General features: G+C 50.5%; 1 protein-coding gene across 1 annotated transcript; it reads left to right on the top strand.

Moving 5' to 3' along the window:
* Positions 1-4,825: 4,825 nt before the first annotated feature.
* On the top strand, positions 4,826-7,716 carry SAYSD1 (SAYSVFN motif domain containing 1). The gene is made up of 2 exons (XM_004590492.2): positions 4,826-5,080; positions 7,165-7,716. The coding sequence occupies exons 1-2, from the start codon at positions 4,886-4,888 to the stop codon at positions 7,510-7,512; spliced, it is 543 nt and encodes a 180-aa protein (XP_004590549.2). The 5' UTR covers positions 4,826-4,885; the 3' UTR covers positions 7,513-7,716.
* Positions 7,717-11,583: the final 3,867 nt, after the last annotated feature.

Below are 11,583 nucleotides of genomic sequence, written 5' to 3' on the forward strand. Positions count from 1 at the left end.
TCAGCAAAATTATACTTCAACACAACAAATGGCTAAATACTAAAATGAAATAGACACGAGACAGCTGAATGGTACCTTATAGCCATTTTAAGGTATATAGCAGCCGGTCCTGTGTACAAACCAGAATTGAAATGTCAATGAGCAAATCATAGGTTGTGGTTAAGAACTTGTTTTTTTGTTTTTTGTTTTTTTTTTTTTAACATACTGGTTACTCAAAACCATGTCAATTCCATAATGTTACAAATCGCTGTTAATGTTATATTGGGACTCTTAATTGACTGGGATGATATTCTACCAGCTCTAACTTTGGACCAGAAATGGTCTCCCCAAGAAACTGTTCAACCCATCTGGACAATAAGTAGCTGGACTCTATGCTTGGTATATGTTTGCAAGGAAAGAATCTTGATTGAATTTGAACTGTAATACTGCACCAAGGTGGAGGAATCCACCAGGGGGGAGGGGCGTGGGGAGGGGTGGGGGGATTCCCAGAGCCTATGAAACTGTCACATAATGCATAATAATTAATAAAAAAATAATTTAAATAAATAAATAAATAAATAAAAGCATTTAAACCCCCCCCCAAAAAAAAAAAAAGAAAACACAACCAAGAAGGATCTGTGCTCACATGTCAAGGGTGCCGAGCCTGTGAGACCCAGCTCCAAACGTCTCTCTCTCCAGCCCTCTCCCCTCTGCAAATTCTATGCCTTGGTGTAAAAAGCACAGTGCTTGGGCCTGCCAGGACAGGCCCAAAAAGAACAAGGCAGATTTTGGGTATCATTAGCCTCCTCTCTCGTTGGGATGATGGGGTTCGTGGTAGGAGCTAAATCAACCACCACCTGCTCCTCCTGCTTCTCTTGCCCGAACTATGGTCAGGGAAAAGCTTCAAACCCTATTCAGAACAAATGGCTCTCAAGTCAATGATTAAGAAGCAAAATCCAACATACAAAATGATAAATGCACACCGAGAAGGGGGCAACGTTCCTTAGGGTATCCTGACAATGCTTTAATCATAATAAATCCAATCAAGTTCATTTCAGCTTACTTTTTTTTACCCTAAAGACATAATTATAGATCCTCTCTACCAAGCTTTTGTCACCAGAACATATGATAAATTGCCTTTTCTGTTTTCATTTGAGACACCCCTAAAAACTGCAGACAAAATGGACTAATACTGATCAATTTCTTAACACTTTCCAGGTAAGACTGGCCCACAATGAGTCCACTTAACTGTAGTGTCCATTTTCTTACCTTATTGAAGAAAACCCCAGATTCAAATTGTTTTATTACTGAGTCCTACCAAACATTCAAGAAGCAGTTAATTCCTATTTTACTCAGGTTATACTAGAAAATTAGAGGCATATTTCTACTTCTGTCATGTTAGTGTAATTCTTTTTCAGAAAGGTTTATTTATTTGAAAGTACTCCCCAGATGGCCGCAACAGCCATGCCTAAGCTAAGGCTGAAGCCAGGAGCTTCATCCAGGTCTCCCACATCCAGGCACTCCCTAGGTAGCGGGGGTACAAACACTTGGGCCATCCTCCACTACTTTTCCCAGACCATTAGCAGGAAGCTGGATCAGAAACAGAACATCTGGGATACAGCCTAGTGCCCACAGGGGATGCTAGCAATGCAGGCAGAAGCTTTACCTAATACTCTACCAGGCTGGCCCAAGCTAGTCTAATTCTAAAACAAACATTTCAGGGATAACCTATGACAATAAAATGAAAGAAACATCTTATTCATGAATTCCTTTAAAAAATGATCAAACTGATTCTAGCTTTGAGTTTTGTATTTTATAAAGTGGCTGAGTTTGTTTATTCCAGGAATGGAGGGTGGTCTAATCACAGAAAATCTATTAATGTACCTCACCACATTTAATAGATTGCAGGAGGAAGGAGTCAGCTATGGATGCACAGAGGACTTCAAAGGAAGTGCTCTTTTTGCTGGAGGAGTGAGTATGCATTAGTTAGCTTTGTTGTGCAACAACCAACCACAACCTTTCAGCATTACAAAATATGCATCTATTTTCATACAGCTTAGGATAAGCCAGGGGTCAGCTATTTCAGCTGGGCTCAGCTGGACAGCTCAGCTTTTAAGCTTCGGGTCTGAGGGTCACCTGGGTGACCACAGCCCACGTGGCTCTCACTAGGCTCAGATTAGCCATTGCCATGGCAATCCACAGTCCATCTTGTGGCAATGGCGAGTACTAAGAGAGTGCATTCTACAAGGCCAATAGCAATTCAAGCTGCTGCTTGCATGCTTGTTGCCATTATTCCATTTGGACAAAGTCAACGCGCACTGATGAGTTTAAAATCAAGGCATGCTTTTTTTTTTTTTTAACAAAAAGGATACAAGGAGGAGCATGCCATTGGGGCCAATGACTCTGAATATTCCACAGGGCCACAGGGATATTTTATTTATAACTTTTATAATGGGGTGTGCACACACGCATTACAGTATATATAATCTGCACATCACCCAGACTATGGCATGGATACAATATTTCATGTTAAATATTAATTAAACTCACACATAAAGTCTATCAGGAGCCCTTCCTATTTCCTAGTTTCATAATCTTAAGCAAAGAGGAAATGAAGGTGCTTTGACCAGTTACTCCTCATGACTGTCTTACACATCTTTTTCTGTTTTTTATGCTTTCAACCTCTTCCAAGAAGAACTTTAAGAGGCTTCCAAAGCCTTAGGACAAAATAAGTCCTAGCAATATAAGAAAATGAAGCCTCAATTATGTGTTGGCTTGTGCTATGCTTGAGTCAAGAAACTAGACAAGTATAATGGAGAAATAAGAAAGCAAGCCAATGGAGAGCCAAGCCAAAGGTTGCCAGAGCCAGATCCAGCCGGCAGGATGTCAGTGCCTGCCTGCTTCCTCACAGTTTTCCTCTTGGGTCCTCCTTCCACACTTCTCCACCTGATCCAGGACTTCTCCTCGGCTCCCTGGGCTCCCGGCTTCTCCTTCACTGTGGGTCCCCTCAGGTCCCCATAAGCCCTCTGTATTCTTGTTGCCTCTGACCTAGGGGGTCACTTCCTGTGACCCAGCCCTTGCTGACCCTTTTATCCCGACACACCTTTGTCACTAACTCCTTCATGAAACTCTCGCTCTTGGAAGTGCCACCTTATCTGCCAAGGACCTGACACCATCTCATGCCTGGATTCTACATTTCTGCCGGGTGTGGGCCATCCATCAGCTCTGCTGTCCCAGGGTCCTCGCCAGCAGCAGCTGGCCCACTCTGGACACCAGCACAGGTGCATCTCCTATGGTTCCTCCCTGAGAGGGCACTGGGTGCAATGATTCCAAGCTTCTGACAACCCAGCTCCATCCCACTGAGTCCTCACACCTCTGCATGCACACATGTTCACTCACCTCTTCTAGTCTCGCGATCTTAAATACCTTACACATGCAGTGTGTCCCCGGGCCTGACCTTACCCTGAGTCTGTTTTCACCAAGCAACTACCCTCATGACCAACAGGCAGCATGTCTGAAATGAAACATTCGAATGTTGATCCCATATCCCTCTCCTCAATCTTCTTGTTATGGCAGAGTACCAGCATCCCAGAGGCTCCTGGTTGATCAGGAAGTGTGTGTGCATGGGGAGGGAGTGTAATGGAAGACATGTGTCATCTTATATTCCTTACTCATTCCATGGGTCCATCATGAAGACATGGTCTCATCTTCAAAACATATTCAGAATATGACCAAGTCTCACAACCCTCCGCATGACTACTCAAGCCCAAGACCAGCACCCCCCTCCCTCTCTCTGCCCTATTTTCTCCTAGCTGGTTTCCTTCTCCCACTCTTGTACTCTCCCAGGGCTGCCCCTCCAGGGGCTGGTGGGAACCCTTTGGATGATGATCTTGCAGCACACCATCTCCTCCTGTTCAACATCCTCCCATCACGTCCTCACACCAAGCCCTGCAAGCCTTCATGGGCTCAGCCCTCTGTGTCTTTTGATTTGTGTCTCACATCATGCTGCCTCCCTGTGCTCTCGCAGTGGGCCAAATACACCATGTGCAGTCTCAGGATCTTTGCATCATCAATGCTTCCTTGTACCGGGCCACTCATGCACGCAGGACTCCCTCCCTCAGAGCCGACCCCACCCAGCACCTCCCAGTAAGTAGCTCTGCCACTCTTACTCCCTGCCTTTCTCCTTCTTGTGACATCCAGCTAAGTACATGGCTATGCATTTGTCGGTCTTTTCCTGACAGGCTTTGCTGCGTGGGCCTCGGCATCCCGGGTTCCTGGTATAATCAGTCATGTACATCAGGCACTAGGCCAGCATCCCTTAATTGAACAGAAGCCTCCGTTCTACTCCTCTAGTTTCTTGACTCAACCACAGTACGAGCCAACACATAATTGAGGCTACACTTGGTGAGTAGCGTTTGGCTTTTACAATTTCTGAAGTGGTCTCTGGGTGGCAGCTGTGTAGGTGCATGCAATAAAATCCTATCGAGCTGTATAGTTAAGATTCGTGTATTTTTAAGTTGCACCTCCAGTAAGAGCTTTTTTTTTCTCATTCTAAGGTGATTTCTAATACAGCAAGAGCAGTGACTGAGATTTGTGATGTCTCTGTGGTGGCTATCCTCTCGGTGCCACCTGCCCCCACTTGGGAGCTCACCACTGGGGCCCAGCATGAACGACCTCCCACCCCCGCTCACCCTGAGCATGCTGTGGAGCCTCGGCGTGAGAGGGAGTAAGGCAAGGCCTCCTTCAGAGGAGCCCGGAGCAGGCCTGGGCAACACTGGAACCCCGGCTGAGCCCCGTGCCCACCTAGCAGGTGCAGGTGGGCAGCCGGAGCGCGTCACAAAGCCCGGCCCGGCGCGCACGCGCACCACAGCCCGGCGGCGCAGGCGCACGGCGGGGGAAGCGCGCCATGGAGCAGCGGCTGGCGGAGTTCCGGGAGTCCCGGAGACGAGCCGGGCTGGCGGCCGAGCCCAGCACCCCGAGCCGGAGCGCGGGAACCTCGGAAGCAGCTGAGACTGCCCAGGCAGCCCCAGGCTGGCTGACGCGGCTCCTGGGGTGGAAGCCGCGGGCTGTGCGCGCCCCAGGGCAGCCCGGCCTGGCTCAGGTGAGAGGACCGAGGCCTCGCTCCCGGAACCGGCGCCCTGCCCCGGACGGACGCACCCGGCGGCCGATGCTCCGCCCTGGAGGCCGGCCCTGGAGCCCTGCACGTGACGGGCTGGGTCTACGCCCCTTGGAGTGGTGCCCGGGCGGCCGGGGGCAGCCCTGATGGGTGCCTCGAGTTGCAGACTGTGCGTGGCTTTGGGAGGAGACCTCACGGTCCAGTTGGGCCAGCTCGCTGCCAGTGGAGGGCGAAGGGTTAGAAATGGGGGGCAGGGGGTGGAATACACAGATCCCCCAAGTGTGCTGCTGTCCACTGCCGTTGGTGGTGTACACCTGTGCCCATGGCGAAGACTGGATTAGTGGAGTAGACACGGATGCCTCTGGCCATGTTTTATCAGATGTAAAGGAATTTAATCTGTAAAAAGATTTATTTTTATTGGGAAGGCAGTTTTATAGAGAGGAGAGACAAAAAGATCTTCCATCTACTGATTCATTCTCCAAATGACCACAATGGCTGGAGCTGAGCCGATCTGAAGCCTGGAGCTTCCTGCGGGTCTCCCACGTGGGTGCAGGGTCCCAAGGCTTTGGACCGTTCTCGACTGCTTTCCCAGGGCACAAGCTGGATGGGAAGTGGAGCAGCCAGGACACAAACAAGCACCCATGTGGAGTACTGGCTCTTGCAAGGAGGAGGATTAGCCAGTTGAGCCATTGCACTGGGCCTGCAATGGAATTTAATTTTGCTCTCTGAGCCTTCATTTTAGTTTTCGCTAGCAAGTAAAAAAAAAAGACAGTGGGACCTAGGACTGTCTAGTTGGCATGTGTAGGAAAACATGTCAAGGGAGAAATGGTTGTCGTGTCCAGAAAGTGTGATAACCCAAAAAGTTCTGAAAAGCTGAAGTGGGGCTAGGCCTCTGGCCTCGTGGTAAGCACGCTGGTTGAGATGCTGGGGTCCCCTGGGGAGGGTCTGGGCTCCGACCCTGTACTTACCCACTCCCCACTTCTAGAAGTTGTCTCCTTCTCTCTTTTATCATTCATTCAATAAAAACTCTCCAGCATCCACCGTGTCCCAGTAACTGCCACTAAAGATCCCAGGGCTCGCATGGTTAAGACACAGAGTCCTCCTGTCCTAGAATTTGCATTTCAGTGTTTGGGGTGGCAGGAGGAGAACCGAACAGCAAGGGGTAGACACTAGGAAGGGAGATGAGAACGAGGCAGGGGCACTGTGGTGGCGAGTTACGGGCGAGGGGCACAAAACACTCTTCATTTTGGGTGAGCAGGAAGCGGTCTCTCAGTGCTGGACGCCGGAGGGACAAGGCCAAGGGCGCCTGCGGTGACATTTTTTTTGCTGAGGTTTGTGGAAGAGCCTGCCAGAGGCGCCAAAGCTGGGAGGGTGGGAAGCAGCTTGGTTACTTGTGGAAGAGAAATGCCTTTTCCCCAAACCGAGCCTGTACGAGGGGACTTCTGCAAGTCGGTGGGAAAGAGACGTGTATCATGAAAACACACGTGATGGTGGCGGTTTTGTTTGGTTTTGCACTGAAATAGCTTTTAATGTCACATTCCACAAACAGCTGCAGATGCTGCTTTCGTGGCCCAAGGCTAACCGAGTGTAGAGCCAGTTTCAGATGGGCCGGGGGGTTTTGTACCCCCACCCTTGTCTGCTCCCTGTGCCACTTTGTACACCAGTCTCCCACTAAGTCCACAACCCTTCTCCTGACCACCCCAACACCATCCCCATAAAGACCCCCAGCTATAAGAGGAGCCTTGGAGGGAGCCCATCCCAGGAGCTTACACCTGGCTCCGCCCTGCCTGGCTGCAGCTGTGTGACTTTAGGGACATGGTCCAACCTGGTCAGTGCTTCAGCAGTAATCCTGCCTGCCTCCCAGATCACAGGAGATGATGAAAATAATGGCTTATGAGCAGTGTTGGGCTGGTTAGGGGCGGGATGGGAGGGAGGTGGGCAGCCTGGGGGGGAGAACCCCTGTGGGCCTTGGGGCTGAGCCCTGGGAAGAGCGATCACAGCGTGGGGAGCGTCAAGCCGCCCAGCACTGTGGCTCCGTGGCTTCACTTATGCTTGTTTGTGTATCCCAGGATGCCACTGCCCCTGCCGCTGTGGCTGAGCCCCAGAGGGACATGGCCGGCCCCACACCTCCGCCTCCACCCTGGGACCACTCTCTGCTGACCAACATCACCTTCTTGAAGGTTCTCCTCTGGCTAGTCTTGCTGGGACTGTTCGTGGAACTGGAGTTCGGCCTGGTGTACTTTGTCCTGTCCCTGTTCTACTGGATGTACGTGGGGACCCGTGGCCCGGAAGAGAGGCGAGAGGGGGAGAAGAGTGCCTACTCGGTGTTCAACCCGGGCTGCGAGGCCATCCAGGGCACGCTGACCGCGGAGCAGCTGGAGCGCGATTTGCAGCTGAGACCCTCCGTGGGCAGTTAACACATGGCTCCACGCAGTCCTCGGAGGCCGCAGCGTGGATGGCCCAGAGCAAGGACAGCGTGCAGTCGGCTGTGGGACGGCTCGGGTGTGCACGCTGTCCCCACCTGCCACTGCTTTACTTCCAACTTCTCTTGACCTTCGGTGAAACTGAAAAGACACTCAGTGGGTCCAACACAGTTTATAAAAATTATGTCCTTGAGGAGAGAGCCCCTGGTTGTGTTGTCATTGAACACAGGACTTTTTAAGCACTGCAGAGGCGTTAGCAGGGACGGTGGGCTAGGTTCTTGGTGCAAGAGAGAGTTCAGATGTGAGACCAAGAGCAGCAGTCATCAAGAGAGCAAGGTTGAATAAGGCCAGGCATCCATCAAGACAGACAGATGCGTCTTGGGGCAGACTGTGAGAGCCCAGTCCCTCAGCCCTGGGGAGGCAAGGTGACATGATGGGGTGGACGAAAGGCCTCTGCCAGGCTGGGCATGCGGCTCAGGAAGGAGCTGAGCCAGTGGACTGGACTCGGAAGAGGCTTACAGGGGATGGGGCTCTGCTCCACAACAGGGGGTTCACTGAGTGTGAGCTGGGATAACGTTCCCTCCTCCTGCAAGGGACTGTTGAGGTCATCAACCTAGTTAGCCTGCTCAGCCACATAGGGCCTTCCTTGGGAAGGCTGTGAGGGTGTGACTGCCTGATGTCAGGCTGGGTAGAGGATTCTCCCGGGGAGTCTCTGAGGGGGCAGAAGGGGCGCTGTGCCATTGTCTGGGCAGTACGTTGTGGTGTGAAGTACCAGGCTGCTTCCAAGGCAAATGTCTGAGCTTCTGCTGGTACTTGGCTTTCCTTAGGCCACTCTGTCACACAGGAGAATCGCTGGCTTCCCGCCTAGCAGAGATATTAAGGGATTGTCTGTATAAATATGAAGCTGTTTCAAATGATGCTTAGATACATTAGAACTGTCGCTTAACCATAGTTGTTCTCTTTAAATCCCCTGTCCCCAAAAGTGTAAGTTGCAAGTGTTTGGGGGTGGGGGATGGGGTGGGATGGGATGAAGCAGGTTTGGTTTTTTGTTAGGCTTCCTGCTTCAGCTTTTGCTTTTCCAGTCACCAATGCTGCCAAAAAACAAACAAAAACCACCTCTAAATTGTCTCCTTTGCAGAAGCAGGTGCCTGACACTGCCCGCGCTGTCTTCTGTTCTCCACTCAGTAAAGGAAGCTAAGAATTCGGACACGAAGTCCTGGGCACCAGGGCTGGGGAGGGGCCGCACAGCCTCAGCAGGGACGCCACACCTGGGTGTTCAGCAGGGAAGACTCTGATGAGGGTAGGAGAGCTGGGAATGGAACTTCAGGCTTGCTGGTTACCCTCTGGGAGCCCTAAAGAAAGCAGTGCCTTCGTCTGTGTCCCCCACCTCTTCCCCCAGGCCCTAACAGCCCCCCAACACACACGCAGCCCGCCAGGAAGGATGATGTAGGCAGTGGAGGATGGTGTCAGATATGATGGCCAGGCCTGAGTTCAGTCCTACAGCGTGCAAAAATGGTTTGAGAGCTCAGGTTCATGAACCATGAAGTACCTGTTTCTGTAGATTAGTAACTGCTGTAGTTTTAGAGCAGTTGTTTTTTTCCAAAGATTTCAAGAAATGATTCCTTCATGAAGTTTTCAACTTCAGAGCTAATTCTTGGGGTATGCAAAAAACTTTAATGTTTATGAAACATTGCTAAGTCACAGAAGTCTATGGTGGGCCAGCATGGCACAGCAAGTTAAGCTGCTGCCTGTGTTTCTAGTATCCCATATGAGTGCCAATTCTACCCAGGGGCTCTACTACCCACCCAGCTCCCTGCTAATGGCCTGGGAAAAGAGTAGAGGACAATCGAAGTGCTTGGGCCTCTGCACTCACATGGGAGACCAGATGCAATTCCAGGCCTTTGCCTGCGTACTGGCTCAGCCCCAGCCTTTGCAGCCATCTGGGGAGTGGACCAGTGGGTGGGAGATTTTCTTTCTAACTCTGCTTTTCAAGTAAATTAAATCTTTTTTAGAAAAAAGGAGTCTTATTTTTTTTTATCCTCATTTGATTAAAAACCAATTCTAAGTTTAATTTAGATTTTTTAAAGTTCATTTTCTTTTTATTTCTTTGAAACACACACATGCACAGAGCATTCTCTCATCTGCTGGTTCACTTTCCAAAAGACTGCAGTGGCAGAGGGAGAGTCACGCCCGAACTGGGAACCCAGAACTCCAGCTGGCTTTCCTATGGGAGTGGCAGGGACCCAAGGACTTGAGATGCCACCTGCTGCCTCCCAGGGTGTGCATAACAAAAAGCTGGAATTGAAAGCAGAGGCAGGACTTGAGCCATGACAGCCTGGTATAAGATATGGCCATTGCAATTGGTATTCAAATGCACACCCCAGTGTAAGTGTAACTTTGATTAAATGTTGGTACTCTGCCGGGCACCTGAGATACAATCATACAAAAAGTAGGTGTGTCCCCAGTTCTCGAAGCGTAGAGCCCAGCTGGAAGTGGGGTGAGGGAGTACAGAACAGAATACATACTTACAGTGAGCTAATACGTTTTTGTTTGGGAAGAGTGGAGAGGATGTTCCTGTGGTAACCAGCCTCACTGCACTTAAGCCCTTGCTGGACAGCCTATGCTGATCAGGAGTGTGTCCTTGGGGTCATCCAGTTGGGCAGCAGGTGTCTTATAGTTCACAGAGACAATGTGTTCTTGTGTCTTCTGTCTGCACTGGATGGAACCTCAAGAAAGCTCACGAATCCGTACCAAACCTGAAACGCTGGACTGCATTAAAGGTAGGGTTTAATTTTCCAGTCTGTCCTCTTAAAGTGTTCTTCACTTCCCTGACATTTTCCCATTTTCTAAAAGCTCAGTAAAAATCTCACCACAGGGCCAATAGCAGCATTGTACGGAAGCATCAGTTGCATTCTTACAATGTGTATTCCGGGAAACAGGCTCACACCGAGTGGAATGCCCACTTCCCAAATCCTGGTTTGGTTGTTGCCTTCAGTCCCTTCTCCCTGCTTAGGGCAGGGTCAAGTTTATTCCTGACAGTTTCTGGTGGTTTTGTTTCTAAGGCAGATTCCCCCAAGAATTTGGGTGCAAGAGTCAGGGACTTCTAGAAAGTTCTTCAGGTTCAATGAAAAGATGTTTGCCACCACTACCCAACCCTGCCCCACACCTAGCGTCCTGAGTTTTTATTCTGATCCCCAAGGGCTTGGAGGCCCTGTCTCTTTCTTTATCCTCCTCCTCCTCCTCTTCTCCTCCTTTTCTTTATTTTTCTTGGAAAAGTGAGACTTACAGAGAGAAGGAGATACAGAGAGAAAGATCCTCCATCTGCTGACTCACTCCCCAAGTGGCTGCAACAGCAGGAGCTGAGCTGATCTGAAGCCAGGATCCAGGAGCCTCTTCTGGGCTTCCACATGGATACAGGGTACAGGGACCCCACTGCTTTCCCAGGCCACAGGCAGGGAGCCAAATGAGAAGTGGAACATCTGGGACATGAAATGATGCCCGTATGGGATCCTGGCACATGCAAAGGCAAGAGCCTCAGCCACTAGACTACCACGCCAGGCTTGAGGCCCTGTCACTTTGAAGCCAGCCTTGGCGCAGGCTGGGGTGAGTGGCACCCCTGCCGGTGGGTGCAGTAGTGTTAGAGGGGGCGCAGATTGTATGCTCCCACACCTACCTTCTGGCTGCTGTGTGCCCTACCATCAGACCACCGCAGCTGCAAGAATCAGTGATGATTCACACACTTTGGCGGCTGCACTTGCATTGGTCGCTGTTGGGGCCTGGCGCCAAGCAGCTTCCTAAGGAGTCTGAGCGTGAGAGCAGGTTGCACCCAGGCCAGGGGAGGGAGGCCAAGAAGGAACTCACCAGCAGGGGGTAGCATAGAGCTACCGCTGGACCGCGTGGGTCCCAGCAGGTCACACTGGCTAATTTAAGTCCTGTGGAGAAATCTCTAGGCTGTTTATCCGAACCTCTGATGTTGCTTTTCCATGCATTTTTCAAGCTAAGATTCGCAGAGGAAAAGGGCACATCAGAGGTCCTGGGAAAGGCAAAGAAAGTTCCCCCAAAGTG

This window comes from Ochotona princeps, chromosome 1 (assembly GCF_030435755.1).
Source record: "Ochotona princeps isolate mOchPri1 chromosome 1, mOchPri1.hap1, whole genome shotgun sequence".
In the NCBI taxonomy this organism is placed as follows: domain Eukaryota; kingdom Metazoa; phylum Chordata; class Mammalia; order Lagomorpha; family Ochotonidae; genus Ochotona; species Ochotona princeps.